General features: G+C 43.2%; 1 protein-coding gene across 5 annotated transcripts in view; it reads right to left on the reverse strand.

The window, feature by feature from the left end:
- Positions 1-23,736, reverse strand: part of meis2a (Meis homeobox 2a) — an 80,289-nt gene extending 56,553 nt beyond the window's left edge. For 2 of the 5 annotated variants that reach the window (XM_041060914.1, XM_041060918.1), the window contains exons 1-7: positions 23,053-23,736; positions 22,335-22,561; positions 20,591-20,732; positions 20,245-20,295; positions 19,776-19,826; positions 19,101-19,250; positions 10,716-10,830 (exon numbers count right to left, since the gene is read on the reverse strand). In XM_041060914.1, coding sequence (XP_040916848.1) covers positions 10,716-10,830; positions 19,101-19,250; positions 19,776-19,826; positions 20,245-20,295; positions 20,591-20,732; positions 22,335-22,561; positions 23,053-23,064 — 748 coding nt within the window. In that variant the 5' untranslated portion in view covers positions 23,065-23,736. The remainder of the gene's footprint in view (positions 1-10,715; positions 10,831-19,100; positions 19,251-19,775; positions 19,827-20,244; positions 20,296-20,590; positions 20,733-22,334; positions 22,562-23,052) is intronic. The other 3 variants (XM_041060915.1, XM_041060916.1, XM_041060919.1) reach the window with 3 other exon arrangements.
- Between the last annotated feature and the right edge of the window lie 315 nt (positions 23,737-24,051).

The following is a 24,051-nucleotide window of genomic DNA, read 5'->3' on the forward strand; positions in this document are numbered from 1 at the left end:
ACTGCCACTCTGCCTCGCTGACCCACCAAAATTCGTATTTCATCTCACACTCCTGGACCTTACCTTTTGATTGGCTGCATGTAAAGAGGGAGTTAGAACACACAGCAATCTATTTTGGAATAAGGGTACAAATTTGAATATACACATGCCTGTTGAAAATAATGTTTAGTAATTCTACACTGAGTGACTAAAAAAAAAGGAACACCATGAAATGCACTACAATAGCATCATAATTAAAATGCCAGGTTTCTGATTGCTAGACTTTTTTCTGTTTTTTTATTTAAGATGTGATGTACTGTACTAGCTGTTGTATTGCATTCAAAGGTGCTAATAATCTGTCCATCTCATTTACATATGCGTATTAGAAACACCTTACAATATAATAAAACTCAATTAACAACACAAATTACAACCTCAGACTTGAATCAACACCCGTGTAACATGGTGATTGTTGATTCACAAAAGGAGGGTTGTATTACACCATACAGTGGTTTCTATCGTCGCCATGCAGTGCATTTTTTTTGTTTGTTTCTAATTTTCAATCCCCCTTCATAACCATAGTTACTGTTGATTGGTCTAGCAGTGCAATGGACCTGACTCACAATGTAAGCTCTTAATCGCCTCGCCTTGCAAGTTAATATGCAGCATTAAAGTTCCAGAAGGAAGGAAAAAAAGCTCTTCCTCTGATGCTATTAATTAGCAGTGCTCTATAGCTCTCAGCTTTTTGAAGCTCTCCATCTCCTTTTGTTTCAACCTCTCTCTTCTTTTTTTTTTGTGCGGCCTTCGTTATTGACTTTTCAATTTTCCCCTCACATCCACCCCCTGCACCAGCAGTAGCACCAGTGCTTCTGCGGCGGTGCCCAGCCCCAACAATACCCCCAAGCCCACTCTCCGAGACGTTGGCTGGGGAGCCCTGAAAGCTGGGCCAGCCCTACAGCTCCCACCAGCCCACCACTCACTCCCCACGAGACCAAAATCAAAGAGAGAGGCCCTTAAAATATAACCATGGGTATAATGAGGGTGCTCCAAAGAACAATAAGCATATACACCAAAGGAGAGAAGCGAGTAGGAGTACAAAAGAAAGAGAGAGAAAACTATAGGAATGCTGGCCTGAAAGTGTTCTTGAGAAGTGAACAACAGAGAGTAGATGAGAAACAAAACAGAACGATACTGTGCTGTGGGAGAGAGGCCAAAGGGCCACAGCCAGTGGTGATGGTAGCCGGGGCCACGCATCTATCCAACCACGTATCTAAACCCAAAACAACAAGGGGGTCTGCCGCATGCCTCTGGAGCCGAAGGAAGCCGAAGGGAGCCAAAGGGAGCACGACTAATTTCTGCACAACAATAGGCCTGGATGGGCGCCCACACAATGGCAGGTGCTTTGAATAGCAGCAGGGCCCTTGCAGCAGGGATCTTCTCCTCTCTCACTCCGAGGGCTTGGGCTCTGGCTTGTGTAACCTCTCATTTTCAACCGGGGCTTCCTTTTGACTCATAAAGGATGAAAATGATCTCATGGGGGGCCAGAGGAGTAAGAGACAGCCAGGCCTGTGAGGCACAATTCACACCAAGTCCATCTGTGTTTTCTGTGCATATTATCCACCTCCTATCTCCTTCCCTCCCTCTTTTTCTCTGCCTTTACTGCTTTTCTTATCACTTTTTCTCTCCTTCGAATTCTCCTCTCTCTTTACATTCACAGTATCTCTTCCTCTCTCTTTTGCCTGCCTCACCCTAACTCCACATTTTTTTCCACCTCATCCTCGTTTTTTTCATCGACTGTTTGTCTGTTGTGTTATTTTCTGTAGTGGTTGTGTTTGTTGTGCTGCTTCTGGGCTGTCCTGTAGGCCATGATGCAGTGGTAAAGGCGGTTTTCCCCCCACCTTAAGAGCATTCTTTCCGGGGTCACAAGGTCAGGCTTCACAGATGTCTCCTGCAGACACTCAGTTGTCTAAGGACCGCATCCCTGGGAGTAAGCATTTGTACTAAACAATGCAGCTTTTTCCCCTCACTTTGGAAAATGTTAAATGTTTTTTTTTCTTTTTTGTCTCACTTGTTTCTACCTCTGTTTTCATTGTTTTATTTTTCAATGAAGCTGTAGTGAGTGCAATTTTTCCAAGGTGGAGGTTTTTGTGTTTAGATAATGAAAGAAAGCACTGGTTATCACAAGATAGTGGTGCTTTCTGGCTGCTTTCATTCTTTTAAACACTCCCCGTCTCCCTAAGTTTCCTCCAATTGTTCTAATGGGGCCTTAGTCATCCTTGCCTGATGGCAGAGGGAAAGATGCTTTTAAAGGACTTTTTCTTGGCTCAGTATGTGTTGCCAGGAGAGAAAAATGAAAACATGTAGTAACTGTCCTGAAATACACACTGAGAGACAGACACAAGAAACCCTTGAGTAAGCAGGGCAGGAGCCAAACAAAGAGCGACCCTAAATGAACAGAAAGACAATATTTGTACTAGAACATCATTGTGTAGTCTCAATCTTAACAAAAATTGTAGAGAAGAGAATTCCTGAGCCAAATGGCTTTCATTAAAGGGAAATCAGCTTCTGCTTTTTTTAGGGGGCGGAGGGTAACACTGGTAAAAAAGACGAGATTGCAGCATTTAACATGCAAGTTCTGCCTCAGAACATGGAAAAGTGTGTAATTGGAACAACATTTTAAAAATCCAGGCACTGAGCTACCCTTGAATATCTCACTCCTTTTCATCTCGCTTTCCCTTGTTCCTTTTTCTCTTCCTTCGTTTGATATGGTGCTCTCGCTTCCCCCTCCAAACATCTCCTCTGTATTCTGCAAATTGATAACCCTCTAAATGAATTATGGTAAATGCATAATGAAGGTTTTCTCAGCTTCAGCCCTGCAGCCAGCCAGGATGGAGCATCTCGTTTGGCATGTTTGATTCGTTTTGTTGCGCATTTAGCCCCAGTGTTCCTTCAGAGTGTTCACTGCTTGGGGCATGTAAATAAGAAATTATCCTTGCTGACTAACACGGCTAATACCTCCTCTGGGGTAATCAAAAATTATTAGACGCTTGCTACCAATAAACATTAGGGCTCATGGCACTAACCACTGTCAAATCGCTCACCTCCGCCTGCACCCCAATAGCCATAAAATGGGTGAACAAAAGTGATCAGGTGTGGAAAAAGCACTCTGGCTATGTGGAAACTGAGAGACCGCGGGACTGCTATTATGCCTAAAAAAGCAGCCCTTGGCTTTAAGAGTCATTAAAGCATGTACTAGAGTGGGAATCAGACTAGAAAATGAGCTTATCTTGCATAATGCCCTCAAAAGCTTTGCATAAACGTGAAAGATGTGCGCGTGAAAATCAGCAGCAGAGAGGAAGAACTCGGATTGTAACACACTTCCTTTATCATCCTCCCACTCTCTTGGACGGTGGCAGCATGGTTAAAGAACTACCTGTAGGGTATAGCAGCTCTGCTCAGTTCCAAATATGCTTCAGTGTGTAAGCCCTGGTTTACACAAATGAAAACCACACAGCAAGTGAACAAGCTATAGCTGGCCTAGCTAAGCCACTCTCCTCAACCGCGTGCTGTCTTTTGGGAGGGACCTTTGCTGTGATGTGGGGTTCGGACATTAGAGGGAGGAGAATTGGGAGGGTGGGGGTGGTGGAAGAGATTAAAGAGCCAAGAGAGGCAGAAGAAAGGAAAGAAAGTAAAAGAGCACAAGGCCCATTGGTCAAACACAAAGGAGTAGAGAGAGAAAGGACATTTGAAGTCAGGGTTAAACTCCAAATAAGCACACCTTAAACGGGTCTGTGTAAGCTGGCAGTCAGGGTTTTTGGAGTTTCCCTGCAGGTGTGCCTTTGACAGATTTGGCCTCCATAACCTCTCTCTGATCTAGAATGGGGCCCGGGGTTGGACACAGAAGAAACCGGTGGCATCTTGCTGCCTCTGCCTCACATTCTATGTCTATTACACTCACGCACGCATGCTTACACTCTCTGTAAACACACACACAAACACACTGCCAGACAAGGGGAAAACAAATCTGGTGAGGACTAGAGCAATTGGATTATCACCTCTTAAAGGTGACTTCTAGGCTGACCCCCTTCAGGCTAGCCTGCTGAAACAAGACAGAAGATTTCCTGGGAAAACACTCTCCCTTTAAAGAACCAGAGCACTGTCGTCCTAGCGAAAATACAGCGGCAGCAGCATTAATGGACATGGAAATGCCCTTTGGGGCACATGCTCAAATCCCTTTTAGCCATATTACATCAGACCCCTGTGCACTCCTCATCATCACTACATACACTAGAGTAATCAGCAGTGGAACATGGGTGTGTAAACTCACCGTATAGTGAACTGATACAGCAGCACTGCACTCTGTTTTTTGCCCAAGCCTCTAGGTAGAAGCCAGAAAAAGTCACTCCCCTCCTTTTACTGTAGTTCAATCATGATTACTTCCCTGCAACAGTTTCCTCTCCACTTTTTAATTATGCTCAACTCACTCACAGATAGGCTGGTCTTCATCTACTTCTCAGAGAAAGACAGAAAGAGAAAAAAAAGAAAGAAAGAACAAAAAAAACGTTTCCCCCAAGCTTTCCCTTAATGGCGCAAAACAGACATTCTCCTCAGCTGCTGTCAGAATAATCTGGGTAATTTTTTCCCTATGTTCTCCAAACATTAGTTTGCACATTAGGCTGACCCAGTTAATGCGCCTTTCCTGCTATGTAGGACCCAGTTCCTGGCCAAGCTAGGCCAGGCTGGGTTGGGCCAGGTCGCGCCAGGGGCCTGTTCATGATTATGGACCAGAGGGACCAGGCCCCAGTCAGAACTGAGGCAGAGGGGAGAGGGCGAATGAGAGGAGTGGAAAGGAGACGATAAGAGGAAGAGTAGGAGCGCTTGAGCTGGAGCGTGGATGGAAGGGCAGAGTGGTGGTGATGTTGTGGGTGTAGGACTGTTACTGGAAGTGAAGCAGACACTATTGGCAGTCTTCATTCTTTAATAGTTCCTTTTCTTTTGCTGTTTTCATGTGTGTTTTCTCTCATGATCTATAGACTCCAAGAACGTAACACAGGGTCAGAAGAAAGACAGAGAGACAGAAAAAGGAAGAGAGAGAGCGGAAGGGAGGAAGGAAGGAGGGAGCTGAGGGAGCTGATCATTCTCTTTAATCACATTTTGGATGAGGGCCAGGTAGTCTGCAGTACTGAGAGCGAGACAGAGAGGGGTGAGTGAGGAGAGCAGTGTGAGGGAGACAGCAGGAGAACAAGGGGGTGGGAGAAGGAGAGATGGAGGAATAAATGGAAAGAGAGAACGAGAGAGGGGATGAGAAAGGGACTTATGGAGAGAGGGGATGAGCCTGAGAGCAGAGCCCCTTGAAACAGCCTGAAGTGCAGCAGCGCTTAAGCAAGTGTGCACATATGCCCACACATATCATGTCTATGTGTGTGTATGCGAGGGAGAGCGACAGCCGTTCCCGTAAATGCCCGCGAATGCTGAATCCAGCAAGAATCTGGTGTTAGAGCAGAGGCAAGGAGAGATCCATTTTAAAACTATGTGCATTAACTATACTTTTCCCTATAGATTAAGCACTCCACATGAATAATTTAGCCTCTCTTATGCTAATGGGATCATGAAAGTATCCCCTCCGTACCGTGTTTTCTCCCCCTCCACAGCAACTCTTCTCAGCTTTCAACAATGGCCCTACCCCTTCCCAACAAACCATCAGACAGACGTACTGCACTGTTTTCACAACAGGCACCTGACTAACATGGGGCTGACATGTAGTGACAAGGCTAAAATTGCTCACAGAAGCTTACTGAGAAACACCGTAGCATTGTTATCCTCATTAAACAGGTATATCTTCAGCTTGTTTTCCATTTAAGTGCATATTGCTTCCACTTGCTGTCACTGATAGGGAGATATTGCAACAGATAGGCTGAACGCACATTATGGCTGCACTTGGTTTAATGTTTATGTGATCACTGTTGCCATTGAGCTGGTTTTGTAGGAGGCAGACTGCTCCTGTTACACTTTCTTGCTTGCTTGACTGTGGTTCTCTGTGTTTTCTTTTGAGAGGGGAAGTGGACATATCCTGTGTGTTTATGTGTTTCGCTGGCCTTTTTTGTTCAGCCTCTGCCATCACACACTAAAATATACCCATGCCCACATTAACAATACATACACACCCTTGTTGCTTCAACATTGTGTTGTGGTGAGGTGGGGGCACTGTGTAAAAATTATCAGTGCTCCAACAGCTGGGAGTGAGAGCCATGAAACAGCAGGGCTTGGGTCTGCTTTATTGTTTATCTGTTGTTTATGGGCCAGTGTTCAGCTTTAATTACTACACTAAATTAAACTCTAACAGGCACTTAGAGGGAACCAGCTAACACACTGACATGTATGCCCCCACACACACATACACACACACACACATGCACGCACGCACACACACACACTCACCATATATTTTATATACACAGACACACCTCGCTGATCACTTCAGAGCTGGAGGATAAGCTACTAAAGTGCAACAAGGCTTCCATCTTGCGTTTAGCAGAGATTGGGGAGTTTTCTCTGTTGTGGTTACATGTGTTTTTTTCTTTCTTTCTATCTCTTACTTCATTTCTTCATTTTTTTGGTCTTCTTGAGCCCCTAAGTGTAGCTATAAAAAAAAAAAAAAAAAAAAAGCAAAAGGGTGGAAACTGCCAGATTCAACAGGCCTTGTTCATGCTGGGACTCTCTGGGTGGACACAGGGAGTGGTGTCCCCACCAGGAATGACCCCCTTCCACTGAGCTCAACCACAAAGACCTCGCTGAGCGGGGCCCCCAGCCAGGGCCAAAGGAGCTCACCACACTCCCCACGCATACACACACACAAACACTCACACACATACAAATGTACCACAACTCCATCAAGCACAGCATGCTCCCTTGGAGCCGTACACTCAAGCTCTCCCTCTCTTCCTCCCTTTCTCTCCATCTCTGCCTCTCTCATTCTCTCTGGGGAGCCTGTCTATCCGCAGAGCGTGGGGATTGTTCAATTGCTGAGAAAATGTACAAAATGCTTTCTCCTCTTTTCTGTTGAGCCTTTTCCATCTACAGTAGAATCAGGGAATTGTGCAGAAAGCCCCTTTGCTCACCCACTCAAGATGTCAATGTGGATTTGGTCTTCATGCATAGCTAATAATTACAAGTGTGGACTGGAGCTGAAGCATGAACACACACACGCACACACACTCAGACACACACATATGCACATACAGCAAGAGGGGAAAAACGTTACCTACCGTGCTGAATCAGTGTTGGGGATTTAAAGTTCATGACTGAGTGCATTTGACTGTACTGTGTTTGGTGTGGGCAAAGAGTATTTCATCATGCTGCTCCATCACACTTTGGCTGTTTAACATATTACGGACACCTGCTTGGAAACGAGCGCTATCTTAAGGCACGCACATTCATCAAGTTTAACTCTCTGCAACTGATGTTTTTGATGTTTCTAGATAAGCTTGGAGGAGTTCCAAAGGACTGTTAATCAAAATGATGTGCGAGCGGAGCCAACAAAGTTGTTGTGTGTTACCTTCTGAACCATCTCCCTTTAACCGCTGATATTTGTTTATCTAGCCAGAACATAGGGAGTCACTCTCTAAGAGTCAGTAAGTGAGAGAGCAGAATTTGCCCTTAGGGTGATAATTCATACTTTCTTTTTTGGAGGGAAATTCTGAGAAAAAGGGAAAAAAAAATGTCTTTTCAGAACGGCGGGAGGCAAGAGGTTGCAGATCTGAGTATTGTACTGAAACCTTTTTCATATGTGTCAGAACCTTAACTGGCAATCTTTACTGACAGCTATGAGCATGCTTCACCTTGGTTTACTGCTTGGCAATAAATTATTCCACAAGAGGGGCAATACATATTTGCGCACTTGTTAAATTGTTTTTTGGCACAGGTTCAGAACAATGCTCAGTGCTGAGATACAAGCCGGAGATTGTGGAAGTGAATTCTGTTCACAGAGAGATACAGTACTTTTTGAAAAAAGGTACGTGCGTGTTGTTGAACTTTATTTTACTGTACTTCCCTTAACATGAGCCAAAAGCAAAGGGAAAGGAAGAAACATGTTAAAACTTTTTACTCTTCGAAACAGTTTGACTTGGCCACTGTCAGAAATACTTCACTATTTCTGGGATAAGTTTACTGGAGTCACACATATTCAACACATTGATGCTTCTGGATCAATTTTCGAGGTAAATGTTTTTCAAGCCACAGGGACACATACAACACACCTTTCAAGATGGAAAATGGGGGAAGAAAGTTGATGTTTTTCTTGGCAGCGGAAACCAAAAAGCACTGTTGGTCTCACGCACCCTTTTCTCTCTCTCTCTCTCTCTCTCTCTCTCTCTCTCTCCTCTTCCTCACTCTCAATCTCTCCCATCTATTCTGTCGTCCTGAACTGATCCACATCATCACCCCTTTTAACAGGGGCCAAGCTGTTAAAGACCCCATTACTGAAGTGAAGCACACATTTCACATTTTCTCTGCGGACTTGAGAGTGTGGACTACAAATTTTATGTGGAAATGTATTGAGATAGGAGGCGAGATCATGCGTGGAGTAGAGTGGAGTGGAGGAGAGGAGGGAAAGGTGGAGAGGTTGGGGAGGGAAGGCTCTGTCAGAATGGAAGGGCCAGAGTCGGGAGTCAGCGAGCGCTTCAAGCGTTAACGTAATTGCAAGAATGTGAAAAATGAGGCGGCAGGGCTCCCGAGCGGAGCGAAAGGTCAGAGCATGCCTCACACAAAACAACTGGCTGGAGGACGGCCTCATTAGACCATTAAATCAGCTGCCCTCTCTCTCTCTCTCTTCTCTCTCTTTTCTCGCTCTGCCTACTTTTTCACCTTCTCTACTCTTTCACCTCTGTACTTCAGTAGCTCTTCTTTTGCTTTCTTTTAAATCTCTGCTGCTCACTTTGTTTTTACTTTGAGCCGGTGGATCTAGCATTTAGCACTCTTTAGTTTAGGTCAGGCTCTGGTTTGGCACTGATCTAGACCAAGTCTATCTTGGCCCCAGAGCACGGTGCTGTACCGTAACTGTCTTTGGCTCGTATTGATCCGCTGTTACTGGATACGGTGGGGAGAGGAGTCGATAAGTGCTCTGTGGATTACAGGTCACTTGTACTTATGTGTGTAAGATAATCAATAGGCAGTGCATTTCTTTCTCTCATCCCCCCCTCCTCTCTCTGTTGTTTCTGCAGTCTTCATCTCCCATGCTACTTGTAATTGAAAAGAGGAGTGCAAAAACTCTACCTATGCTCTGTCTTCTGACTGAATTACTCAGTTTTTTTTTCTTTTTTAAAGTTTTAAGATTCTTGTTCTCTATGAATGCCTTGCATTTAAAGAGAATGCCCTTTATACAGACAGTGTGGCGAAGGAAACCAAAAGGAGAATTATCAGGATCAATTAAGTCCCACATTATTATTAACCATTCCTTCATTGTGCTTAGACACACACTGCTCAGCCAAGGCCTAACTATCAACATCTTTCCCTCTACAACTATCCTGACACCAGTCTGTGGTCCAACTAGTCCTGACACAGCGAACCACAGAGGTCTGCTGCGGCCCTCACTCTGTGGTCAGTAATGCCTCAGAAGCTGCAACTACTGCCTCTGTGTGAAGAGGAGAAGATGATTTAAACAGCCCCACCACAGACACACATCCCATCGATACATTTGATCGCTTATTGGCAAAACGATAGCCCTGAATGGACGCAGCAAGCGGCTCCACTCTGTGAGAGAAGTGGAATGAGTGTGTATCAGAGTGTGTTTTGGGTGTGTAGAGCGTGTGATGAAATTTCATGCAAAACCCTGGACACTGCCAGAAGGCATGCACAGATACAGAAAGAGATCCACAAACACACACACACTCTGCCGCCAGCGAAAGGAGATCTTGGCGCATTCAAAACACGAAAGGAAAGGCCAAGAGCGTCATCATCTGTTCTCTCAGTTCAGGCGGCAGTTGCATTTAGTAAACAATTTTAACCTCACAATGTATTGACGTTCGGCCTCACCTCTAAATTCAACTAACAGCATATGCTTTTGATACTTTACATGTCAAAATTGATACAGACCGTGACAAAAATACAAGGCAGATAGCTGTGACTTACACACACTATCTGTAACAAATTCAAATACATTTGTTTTGAAATGCATTATTACTGTTTGGCAGGTCGTGTACTAGATAACACAAGGCTCACTGAGACATAATTAGTGCCTGTTGTGCAAGAGCAAAGTTAATATGGTTTAAATGCAAGCAAGAACTGGCAGAAATATACTATTAATCACCAGCTTTTGTTCAGCTCTCTAAATAGCAACGTTTTGGAAAGCCCTTTACCAGGCTGGTGTCTTAGAGTAGCTGTTGATTGTATTTGCACGTGAGTGTAACAGTGGATAAGCGTGTTCATTTTTAGGTGTGACTATGTGTTTACATGGACGCCAGTCAAAAAAAGGGATAATCCAATGTGGAAAAGGAAGGACTGGGGTGTTTGTGTATAGAGAGATGTGCCATCTATTCAGTCTAGATCTCACATTAGACAGGGTTAAAGTGAAGTGTTGGCAACTCTAGTCATGCATGATGATTAATATGTCTTGCATGGATCTGTGCTTTTATCTGTGCATGTTTATGTGTTTGTGCTTGAGTGCACAAGGGCATGAATGTATGTATATTTGTGTGTGAGAGCATGTGTGCATGGGCATGCCCATTTCTGTGCTGGCTCACCTTGTTCACTGCTGTTGTCACCGCTCTGTGAAGCGTGTCCCCCGCTGGAGGGCCCCGGTGTGCCGGCTGAGTGTGTGGAGGTGGCGTCATCGTGGTCTCTCCAGGAAGCTGGGTTCTGAGGTTTGAGAAGAGAGAAAGCGAGCGTGGGATCCATCCATCCATCCGTGCATCCATCCACATTCCCCGTCCAAACCGCAAACCAGGAGCAGAGAGCACGAAGGGGGAGGAGGGGAAGGTAGTGAGGGAGAGACAGAGAGAGAGAGAGAGAGAGAGAGAGAGGGAGAGACCATATGAGTATGCTGGAAATGTGAGAGTGACATCTGTAAGAGTCTACAGGCACTGTGAGGGTCCTTGGCCTGCTTACATTCTCCTGGCAAGGCAAAGAGCCCCACTGCCTATTTCCCAGCTAGCAGACAATAAACGATGCCACTATAATAATAGATGAACAGAAAGAATCTAATGCACTAAAGCAGCTGGCAATAAGTCAAAACACTGTAATCAAAGTGTTTCATTAATGCATGAGAGCAAAATGCAGCTCTGTTAATGTGGCGTTTGATTTTGAACGTTGCAAGTAGAGCACTTGTGAGTGATTGTCTAAACACATATGGCAGGGCCCAGTGGAGTTCGTTTATACGATACCAATTGAGACTTCCGTGTCAAGTGAGAAATGTAGAGGTAAAAAGTCCAAACACACCACAGCCACCATTAATCATTACCACTGTCAGAAATGAAAATAAGATATGACAGTGATTCTCCTGCTAATCTGCCAAAAATGTGTACACGCCCACACTGTCATACACACACGCCCACAGAGGCTCGCAGAAATACACTTACGCACACATGCTAATGACATAATAGAGCAAGAAGTATAAACACATATGCACACACACTCACTTTTATATATACAAACACATGTTGAAAAGAGTGTTAAATCTCAGCTGGCTAACTTCAAAGAAATGTCCATAAACAAATTCATAGCTTTTAGGGCGACTTTCTTTTCTCCTTCCCTCCTTCTACAGTTAATTTTCCCTCATCCTCCCTACTTTCCTGGTCGTTCCCACTGCCCTGTTGGTGCACACAGGGAAACAGGATTTTCTACTGTACAGGAAAGGCTTTATCAGTGCCACATGAAGGCAGGCTGGAGGTGGAATTTCCTCTGCCATTCAGGCAATAGAGGGACAGACTTATCACGTCATTTACTACACTCACACCCGCAAACACACAGGCTCAATCAAATACACACTCCAAACAGCCTATCACACAGAGTTGATGCAGCTTCATAGCTCAAACAACCCTGGCTAGTCTTTCCCAATTTAACATGTCACCTGAGCACGATGACAAAATATTGGCGAACGTAAACCCAACGTTGTCTGGGGCCCGAGAGAAGCAGCCCCTTGAGCAGAGCCCAAGCCAAACAAACACAGGCCTGCACCAAGGCTTCCCACAAACCTCAACCCACTTCTCAGTTCCCGCTATGGTTTTTTTTTTCCTTCCTCAAACACACACAAACACACATATATACATGCGAAAGCAGAAGGAAAATGTACACGCCACAGAATATTCCAAGAAAGAGACCGTTTTTACCATTTTGTCTAATTTCAGTAGTGCTCCTGATGAACTTCTTTTCCCTCAGCTCCCGCCAGAGAGGAGCCTGCCTGCCTGCTTTGTTGCCCCAGTCAGAGTGAGTTGTACTGGAGGAGGACAGACAGGATAGGGCCTGGAGACTAGTGGAGGTTTGCAGGGATACAGAGGCTATAAGACAAGCGGCTGCTGAAGCTCCCCTGGGTGCGCAGTCCTGATGTGCTGCTGCTTGTTCTGCTGCGGAGGCGAGGCTGCTGCTATGCCTGTGAGCGAGGCCCTTTTATCTGCTAAGTTTTTTGGGGAAGGAGGGCTGTTTTCTTAAACAGCTCGGAGCTGAAAACAGCAGACAGAAACACACAAGGCCCTTCAGACCCTCCGCTCCACTCAAGGCCCTCTCAGCGTCAGCTGTTCACCGAATGGCAATCAGATAAAGAGCTTGGAGAATTACTCAGAAGAGGGGTAAGGAGACAGGGCAAACAATAGCCCATGAGCAGATTTTAACCCTCTCCAGAGTGAGCAGAAGAAAAAGTGTCCCTGTTCTGAGAGGGATGGGTGATCGTGATGTCGTGGTGTTCGTGGTGTTCACTTTCTGGGCCACTGATCAACATATGGTATAGTTGATGGGAGCGAGGTCTGTTGTTAAAGTCATTTTCTGTTACTCTCAACACAACCTTGTCTGAGTAAAATCAATAATGAGGGAAAAGCCCATCAAACACTCTAATTTTGCCTTTGTCATATGGAGCATGTAGTGAATGAAGAAAGAGGGGTAAAAAATCCCAGACTCCCAGACTGCATAATGTATTTAAGCAGAGCTGGGCTCTGTGCACTCCGAACGGGCTGTTGTTGTTCCAAGAGAAGAAAATGACTGGGTTCTGCTTCCTCACAATGAGACACCCACTGCCGGCAAGACGCAAGACAGACCTGAAAAACTACGCTTGTTGCTCTCACACACTCTGGCTCTCTTGTTCTCTCTCTCTCTCTCTAACACTTGCCAGCTATGGCCACAGCATGGTTTTAATGCAACAGCTGAATCGATAGGACTTAATTTAGCTATCATTGCGGAGTAATGTGTCATTTTTAATGGTGCTGGCACTAAATTAAATTCAAAGACACCTCAGCTAATGGTGTTAAAGGGAATGATATTTTGCTGTGATTTGCTACCCTGTGGGTTTAATGGGCCTATATGCAGGTATATAGATAAAACTGTTAGTTTGGTTCTTATAGGGCAAAAAGAAGACCACAGCACTTTATATGACTTAATAATAATAATAATGTAGTGGATAGTTGGACTTAATATGCAATGGATATTTTTTTAATGAAGCACACATTTCTCTTTTAATACCTGTAAGTCACCTCTCATTCATAACCCTGTCTGCAAAACAAGACAACAAATATCAAAACAACAGCGTTAACTTTCCACGCTCAACAAAGCGACAAAAGCAACAGCCTTTCCTCCCCATGAATAATTTAGTGGGCCTCTCTGAGCTACGGAGGGTGCATCATCAGACACCGCACTGCACAACACAAACACACACAACCATTTTGTCACAACCCCTGTGGGTCTGATAAAGTTCAAACAAGTCGTAAAAAAAAAAATCATGTCACCCAAACAGTCTTCTTCAACCTACACAAGAAGCCCTCGAAAAAACATAGAAGAAGAATAAGCAAAAGCAGAAAAAAAGGCCCCTAGCCCATGTGACTATTCCCTAAAGCTGGGCATAATTAGGAGTCAAACATGGTTCACTCCATGCTCTTCACTAATTGTGTTAAAGAGCAGTGTTACCAAGAGGAGGAGGAGAACGCCGGCAAGCAAACACACATACGTGTGCAGGCGGGAACGTACACGCACACACAAACACAATAGGACTAGATAGAGAATAAGATACAAAAGAAGCGTGGTCTCTAGGGGCAGCCTTTTCTGTTTGCTGGGGTTAGCAACTGGCGGCTGATAATACAAGTTGTAATTAATATAAAAGCAGGAGACAATATGGGGAGGAAGGCTTGTATTGCAGCCAGGCCACAGGAGAGCAGGAGAATGCTGCTGTCTCCTCTGCTCCTGTCCCTTGTTTCTCATTTACAAACACCTGCCTGGCACAATCTCACTTCCCTCACTGCACTCTGCCTACATCCCTAGGAATTTCAAATAAAATTGATTTAGCGGCATCATTGAATTTCCCTCAAATTCCCCTGGAACCTGGAGGGAAGGGAAGAAATATGTTGGTGTAGTAGCAGCGTAAAGTAGGCTGAGAATGACTAGTTGAGTGTGTGTGTGTGTTTGTGTGCGCATGTATGTTGTGCTACCACTGCGAGGAGCAGCTACAGGGATCCCATGCTGAACATGTACAGAATCGCTGACACAACAGAAACACACAAGGCCGTAAATCATAAAGCGAGCTGACATTTCAAGACACATCTCGCCACATGGCATAAACAGAGAAAAACTCCTCTCACATTTTTGTTGGGTTGAGCACGTAATTATATACAGCCACTTTAGAAAAGTGTAGGTGCACCTCTATTGAACAGCTGAGTATTTACAACACCCTCAATTATCTTGAATATAAAGAGTCCTTAATTTAGCAGCTAATAATTCACTGCAGCGTGTTTTAACAGACACGAGGGATTGACTGATTGCATAGATGCTTGAAAACTTTCTCCGAGGCAAAAACAACCTTTTTCACAGCAGTGAATGGCACATTACATGTGCAAATATGTCTTCAGAAAGAGGAGATTAAATAAAAAAAATTATGACTACTATTGTGATTCATGGGTTTGGCACACATCAAAATGACACATCCAAAATATGAAATGGCATAAATATAAAACAGACAAGTCATTATAGATAATTCTACTTTCATTTATCCCTTAGAACAAATAACTCTAAAAGATGGGCTTTCAAACGAGTCTGTACTACCATTAACTGTATGTGTCGTATTTCACCTCAGAGTCAACATACATGTATCTTATGATATTAAAATGACTGCTGAGCAGCTATTTTTCATTGCAATCATTTTACAGCACACATGCAGTTAAAGGAAGTGTGAGTGTGAGAGACGCAACAAGTGAGCCTAGCCCCTCTCCAGCCACGGTAGCGATGATTAGATATGCCTGCCAACAGGGCCCTGCCTCTGAACACTAATCAAATAGGAAATGTAAGGCCAGACATCCCACCATCACAAAACAATTGTGTGGAACAGACAGAGCGGCCCAAGTCACCGACGCACTGTTTTCATGAGAAAGTGGGAGAGATCCAAACATAGTTGGTCCCCGAGGAGAACAAAGCTAGTTGAATTAGAACACCTCCAAAACGCAGAAATTCCACGGTTCAGCAGGCCGGCTCAGCCCGAGGGCTCGCTGTCCACAGGCAGAGAGTGGAGGCAGACGGCTGTGTATGCGCTGCACCGTGCACAGTGACATACAGAAACAGGACATTACTGAGCAGCTATCTCCGCTGATACACGCACTAAATCACTGCATGGGCACAAGATGAACTATTGCTTTACCTGACTGAACCAGTGACATCACCATATCTGACCAATGGTGTACTGCGCAGAGAGCCTGTACCAGAGAGTCAAATGTAAACAGAAAGGTTTTTTTTTTTTCTTCCCTTTTTTCCTTTCCAGCCATGCAGAGTCAAGATAAGCGACAACATAACCTCTATGGGAACTACTATCACTCCCTGAGGAAAGCTCTCCGAAACAAAGCGCCGAGTCCTGCAAATCCTACAGAAATTCTGTATAACAAATCCAGAACTATGCAGAAATTCAAAGGCAGTTTCAAAAGCATATAATGCATATGCATAGAGGAAATGAAAAGCCTTCTGTTAATATGTAAGCTTGACTGAAGAAGCGGCACAATAGCACGAGAAGACACAAAGGCTAATTCATTAGAACAGATAATATTCAGACACCGTTAATTCTATTTGCCTCCCTAATTGGATGTAGCACAGAAAAGACAGAAATTTTATTCATTAATTAAAAGACAAGAGAGCAAACCATTGACAAGCACACACACACGCTGTATCAACCGTTTACAAATCTACACCGCTCTGGTTTTTTTTTTTTTTTTCCCATCACCCTTCATGTGTAATACAACATCTTTTTTTTTCTTTCTTTTAAATGGGATGGGGTTGATCTGAGGAGGGGCGATGAGTTAGGAAGCCCTGGGTGGGCTACATGGTTGAGATAGTCACCGAAAGCAAAGAGGGGAAATCAACAGTGTCAGCAAGACCTCATCTCGCTCTCACTATACCATAATCCAATCATCTCTAAGACAATGCTGCATTCAAGTGTAAATAAAACTGTGCTTATTATGCTTGACTGTCAGGTATGAAGAGGGGAGAGGAGGGAAACAGAAAGAGGTAGAAAAAGGAAACACACACACACACACTCACTCATATATACATAAAAACAAGTTCAATGGGCCGCCTCCTTCACAGTGAAGAGCCTCATCATCTCCAGAAAAACCAACTTTCACCAAATGAGATGTAGCCCAGGGCTATATATTAAAAATGCATATCAAAGCAAAGAAAAATGGACGTGAGAGATTCTAACTAAATAAATTAGCATATCTAACTATCAAACCGCCTTCCTCTCCGCAATGAGAAGCAAGGACAGAAATGAATAATAAAATAGAGCCAAATACAAATGAATAAATAAAATAAATAAATCAAAACAAGTAGGACAGAAATTGCTTTCCATCCAGCGGTACAGTTTTTCCAGCCAAATGCATTTTTGTGTATTGTTTCCAATATTCAAAACACATTTTAGGCATGCGAAGCTGGACTCTTTTTAATTAGACATGGAAATTGCTGCTGAAGAAGTTAACTATTTACTACAAGGCTTTTAGATCATGACTGCGCTGCACACATTTTAACCACAATAGTTTCACTTTCTGCAAATATTATTTTCATAAGGTGCACACATGCTCACACACGCTCCACAAAAATCAGGCACTGTATGCTTATTTATTAAAAAATAACCATAAGCTGGAGTGTGTATGTTTACATAATGTGTATCACTAAAATCACTTCTCAGCTCAGGCACAGGTCGAAAAACAAACAAGGGAAGAAAAGAAAAAAAAAACTCCCCTCTGCTTTTGTCAAATCCAGCCCAGCAGTTAGGTATAATAAAAAGTTCACTGGTGCCACAAAAGTGAAATAAATCCCTCAAAACTTAAACAGCCTACCTAATGAGGTGGTCAGTCCAAATGACTCCAAGATAAATGGCTTGTCATGGAACCTTCTTTGTTTATTGCTGCTCCTGATTTGTTTTATTGGCATATCTAATTTTCTAATTATCAAAATATTTCTCACAAGTGGACTGATGACAAAGCTGGTGTCTGAGCTCTGGAGACACCATTGGAAATTGGCTTGAGTAGCAACCATCTGCCATGAAACTAAACAGGCTAGTTTATCTAATCTCTTCAATATAAACAACAGCATGCCTCATTTCTACACTTGTGTTGGAGGACCACAATATTGCCGTTCTGACCGTTTCTCAAACCAACATCGGCATCTTCGGTCTAATTATGTTTTAATTCACCTTGTGCGGTGCGCTGCGTGGCCCTGTAAACGCGACGGGCTTTCAAAGGAGATCCACTATTAGGCCTATAGCCAGACCCAACAGATGTAGCGCAGTGACTCTGTATAACACTTAAATCTGCTTTAATTCCTAATAGGCTTGGCCTTGTGCTGCACAGATATTAACTAGTCACTTTGTTGCAATAGCCGCTCTTTTTTCTCCTCCACACAAACATTAGCTTTATCACATGCATACAAGAAGCAATAATTCACAGATATCAACTCAATAATACACTGTCAGCTCAATCCATACAGCGAGGACAGCCTGTGTTTATTACACCGAAAATGCACGATTTAAACCAAGGAATCGATCTTCGAATTTAAAGCTACTGTACTTCAGGTGCATATAATTGAATTCAACATTATGGAGCCTCCAGCCATAAAACGGGGAGCAGAGGAGAAAGCCACTGCAGAGCAAACCACACGGCAATCAATACGAAACAATTAAACACATTAACATCAACAGCAATGGAAGGCCTCCAGACGAACCATCATATGCCTTGTGAACTTGACATTGATGGTAAGCCTTTAGCTCTGAGATCTATTTCAATAGGCTACCACTTTCTCCACCTCTGCAGCAAAATCCACAGCTTTACGCACAGGCCATATCCAGCTCCCACAGCCCCAAATATAAAGCCCCTTTCTTTTTAAATATTGGCCTAAAGCTAAAGCTTACCGCTGATACCCTGCTTTAAAGTTAAACCTGCGTAACAGATAATTGCTTCACGTTTTTTTTTTCTCCAGCGTGCAACTCTCCATAATGCACGACAGCGATTTACACGCGCGCACGCGCACCCTTTAATACACACACACATACACATCCACTCAAACCTCGAGCACACAAGCAAGTAGGGACGCATTATGCACACATGACTGCCTCTAATCAAAAGACTAAAACAATAACTCAGTCCATTGTATCACATCTAGCTTTTGACCTTAGAACATCGATCGACAGATTTTCCTTGCAAAACAGAGCATGCTCTATTTACTGATGGCACAGCAGGGTCACACACTGAGCAGGAGGCTTAGTAGCACAAAAGTTGGCATTATGATAAACATCAAACAAATATAATTATTTTTAAATAGCCGACTATTCATGTGCATTGTCTTTTAAAATTCCTGTGTCCTCAGGTATTGTCTACCAGCAGCAGGGACGCACGAAGGCACGGCCAAAAACAGCACAAAACACAGGCTATTATTAATATAACAAAGGTTGTGTTACTTACGTGATCTGCAAGGTTAGTCGATGATCCCGAGAGTTCTTCGTGATCTGATTTCGAGCTGCCATCCCGTTCGTCAATTACTAGATCTATTGGCATTTTTCCTTTCAAACAACTGATGTACCGGTGGCAAAAATTGTCGCAGAGCTCATGCACCTAGAAAAAGGAAGAAAGCACCTTTTTTCAGGATGGGGAAACGCTCCAGCCAGTCCAAGAATAACTCCAATTAAAGGGCATTATCGGCGGCAAGGAAGCAATAGTGAAATTGTTGCCGTGCTTATTATTCTCATGAGACTGGAGCAACAAGTTGAACGACAAAAAAAAAAAAAAAAGCATGCCGTAAGCTGGCGAAATAATGAGCAGCTGACACTAAATCTGCGGATCAATAACAATGTGCAACGTGAGCAAAGAAGCTCCAGCATATTTCATCAATATTCACTTCAGCTGCAAATAGTTGGCTAAATAAAATAGCATATTTTATGAAAATGAAAAAACCTGAAACTTTCTCCTAATGCATGTCGGTTTATTGTTAAATATCTCCTAACAGGCTAAACACGGTGCCTGCACTGGATACTGAAGCAGGTTTAATAATATCAGTTACATTAAAATACAGGTTGTTTGTGCAGGTGGTATCATGCGTTTGCCACAGGCCAGAAGAACACAGAGATTTATAATATTTACCTTTTCTAATTCCAAGAGGTGAAACCGTAATACTTGTATGGCTTGTATCATCTGAAAGTAAAGGAAATAAGCACAATTCATATCACGAAATTTACAGGATTATTATTTTTACACATGTGTAGGTTTGTTATATGATAGTCCGCCCGTCATAACACTTTGGAGTGCACTACAGCCAGGCAAGAATCAATTTTTTTTTTAAGAGAGCTGTATCTTACAATTAAATAAGTCATTGCACACTGGTCAGCTGGGTCAGTTAGATGGGAAGACTGAACAATGACAGCGGCAAATGTGGTCACAAAGCTTCACTTCAAAACTGATCTGACATCTGTGCGGAAGTTTAAATCATATGTTCACTTCTTTGCTGTGTGATGCTGCGGACACTCCAGAGTATCCCAAAAAAACAAGGCAGAGCACAGCCGCACCGAGGCGGCGATTATTGAGAGACAGAGAGGTCAAAGTGTGCGCTTACCAAATTGTCCAACTCTGGATTTGATGAAAATAAAGGTTTTTCTGCTCGGACCTAAAATAACACACCAAATGTCAAAGTTAGTTTGGTATGAAATGTGCGGAATGTGTGTCTATTTTCAAACTGGAATGTAACCTGATAATGCAACTTCAGATTTCATAAATGAGACAGTGTTTGTGTTAAGGATACATTTTGGAGAGAACACACACTATTATTTAATCTTAACAAAAGAAAGTTTTTGTTGCAAAAATTATGGAGCAGGCAGAAAACTCTACGTGCCATGACGCAGCCACAACATCCAGTATATACACACACATATATATAATTTTTTTAATATTTCAAAATTGACCTGTTTGGCAAAGACTGCAATGTCCTCATTGAAGGAGTCTGAGGAGCAGACATCGCCGCCTGCTACGCCGGGCTCCCTCGGAGTACACGTCGCCAGCTCGCACTTCTCAAAAACCAGTGCGAGCAGTGGGAATAAAGGGTGACTGCAAGAAGGGAAACACAGCCTGAGCACAAGCAGCACACCGGCTCTACAAAGCCCACTGCAAAAAATATCCAGGCAACCTGCATATCTATCGGCTCTCTGCTCCTTAAAAAAATGTACTTTTCCTACAATTATATATATACATATATCAGACAGTTGGATGAGATAGATTTCCCCGCTGCACACTTTTTACACTCTTCTCTTACTTTAAGTGACCGCATCTCAAAATGGGGGCAGACAACAACTAAAACAATACATCTGGATTCAAGAGAATTCTTTTTAGAAGCTGTTTCGAGTTGGAAGCAAGGCTCAATACGCATCTGGAATATTTCAACTCCTCGATGTGAGAAAGGGAATGATTTTAGGCTCAATATGACTTTAATCGACTGACATTTCTTGCAGTGGCAAACTTAAAAACGGCAGAGAAGTCAACAAAACTCTACCAGAAAATAAAAAGAAGAATAAAAAAATACACACTGATACGCACAACAGTGGTCACTGGGCTTTCAGAGAAATTATACAGCCTGAAAAAGAATTTGAAATAAAATAATTATTTTGCAGAGTTACACTACAAACGCAATCAGGCACCGAGAACTTTCATATTTCTTCCTTAATAGGCCTATAGCTTTAACAGTGATGCAGAAGTGAATTTTAAAAAATGGGTAAAGTCTAACTTCCGTTGGTTTAACATCATGAGACAAACAGTCACCAAAATAAATTTCAAAAGCTAAATTATAATCTTGGGGAAAAAAAACAATTTCTACAGCAAGTTAACTACATAAAACTGGTATAAGTTTCTTAATGTAAGTCATTTAGATTTGTGTCAGTCTAAAAAAAATGAAGGTAAACTCTATTAAAGATATGACAATGTGAGTAAACTGCTACATCCCAGATTATAATGACACACTGGATGATCAGTGCTTTCCGTGTAGGTGTTAGTGAGCGTTATCTGAAAAAAAAAACATTTTAGAAACTTTGGCAGTCATGAGTAATAACGTATAAATACGATTTCTTTCATTGTCTGAGGATGATCTCACAATGGCAGAATTGTACAGACACAGGGTGCGTTGTAACGCGTTGTGTGTGTCTGATACTGAAAACAATATTTGGGGGAAAAAATCGACAAGTTTCTTCATGTATCAGCGAGAGCGTTTAAATGAGTCAAGACTATTTAAACCTGGACAAATAATGGTGCTCTGGATTATTAACGCAAACTTTCTAACATGGAACATTTGTTGTGATGTTAAAAATAGTTTTTTTTTTATCATACCTCCATGCAGTCTGTGACTTTCAGGCTTGGACTGTGCACGGAGAGCTTTCACATTATTTTATAGCTTGTATTTCAAGCTCGAGGCTTACTCTTACTTACTGCAGGCTTCACGATGCCTTCTACAATGCGTCTAAAATTACACATCAACAAAACTCCCCTGACCAACAACAGAGCCTCGGAATTGCGGTCAATCCTGCACAACACACTATTTAAATTTGGTGGTGGAAGAGAAACTTCAACAAAACAAACTTACAGAAAAGCTGAAAACTTAGAGAAAAAGAATAATTTAAAAAAAATAATCATGCACGCGCATTTGGTTCATGCAAACCTTACCCATAAATTTGATCTTTATCCCTCTTTAAAACGTCGTTGACAGCGGAGCCCATGCTGGTGGGCATAACGTTTGGATGAGGAGCGTGGGCTCCGTAGTGCTGGCTGGCGTGCAGCGGCGGTCCGTGGTTCAGGTGGTGGACCTGGGGAAGCGGCCGGGGAGCATGCGGGTCCCCGTACATCGACGCCGGGACTCCGTCCATCCCACCGTAATGGGCCAGCTCATCGTACTGGGGATAAAATCAAAGCAAAAGTCAGCCGACTGCCCGATTACTTTTTTAAACAAATGTGAAAAGTACAAAAGAAAAAAAAGCATGCCGTCTCATGTTTGAATACACGCAAAGGAGAAACTAATAAGCTGTGGCTGTGAAAATGCGCCGCAGCCGGGGACAGAAAAGTGTCATATATTATATCGGTTATAGGGTTTGCCATTACCAAAAACATTATAACTTAGACGCTCCCCGAAAGAGAGTTTGATGAGCGAAGAGAGCGAATTAGTTTGGAGTCTCCTGTGAAACTGCTCCACGACTGTGGTGGAGGCTGTCGGTAAGAGCAGAGGCTGTCACTTTGCTTGAAGAGTAAGGGCGCTGCAAAAATGTCAAATATAGCGGCTTTGATATGAATACTTTGTAAATTTGCCACCACCCGACAAGAGGTTAGCGATACGAGGGCCTCCCTACAGTGGATTTGAACAGGTAAGTGTAGGAGATTTAAAACCTACCCTTTGCGCCATCAGGCTGCGCTCCAATAAACTCCTGAATCTGTCGTATATTTAATATCCCAGTCCCGGTTAGAAAGTGATTTAGTGGCAGGATTCCTTTTTCAACCAACTTTGCGAATTCTCCTATTCGCCAGTGTGGTTCAGTTGAAATCGTAGCATCAGGGAGTTTTGGAATTTTTCTTGTTTTCCCTCTTTCCTCGGAAAAAAAAGAAAAAATGCGCCAAAGTGAAGGTTACAATCGGCCCATCAACAACCTGCATGTAACTAAACTGTCGTGTCTCATGGCTTTTTGCCACTCCAGCTGTCAATCAAAGCCAGAGGTTGTCAAGGTAATGAATGAATGACGGTTGGTGATGATGTTCAAGAGAAGGACGAATCTTTTTAGTCCGTTTTCATCCCGCAAGTCCGCGTCTCCTTTAATGCCTCCAGATCGCTATCTTGTTTTATTATCACTGTAAAAAAAAAAGAAAAAGAAAAGAAAAAAAGCAGTAGAAATTAAGAGATTGCGACTCAGATCTTTCCTTTCTCTCCCCCGTAGGTATTTCGTCTATCTGGCGAGACTGAGATGAGTGAGTGTCAGCGAGTGTTGGCAGGTTGGCTGCTAGCTTGCTTATAGAAACAGAGTCAGTTCGCAGCGCTGAGCGGTGGGCGAATGAAATGACGGATCCCGGAAGTAGCGGTGGCCATAGCCAGTCCTACAGCAGCTCCAGAAAAGAGAGAGGAGAGACCAAATCTTGTGATATGCAGAGTATATGCGAGGCACAGGGACGGCTTCAACTCCACACTGGGGGTAAAAAGCCAAACCAACACAGCTCCAACTCCCACCCAATTCCTTTTCGCCGAGAAGAGTCCTAAAGAAAAGCAAGAGAAGGCTGAATGAGGAAGGTTTACCAGCGCGGACACTTAGGCTGCAACTGCTCTGAGTGAAATTAACATAACACTGACTGAACTAAACTGCATGAAGTATGATTTTAGAGTTTGAAAAAAAAAAAAGTTTAT

This window comes from Toxotes jaculatrix, chromosome 17 (assembly GCF_017976425.1).
Source record: "Toxotes jaculatrix isolate fToxJac2 chromosome 17, fToxJac2.pri, whole genome shotgun sequence".
NCBI lineage: Eukaryota > Metazoa > Chordata > Actinopteri > Toxotidae > Toxotes > Toxotes jaculatrix.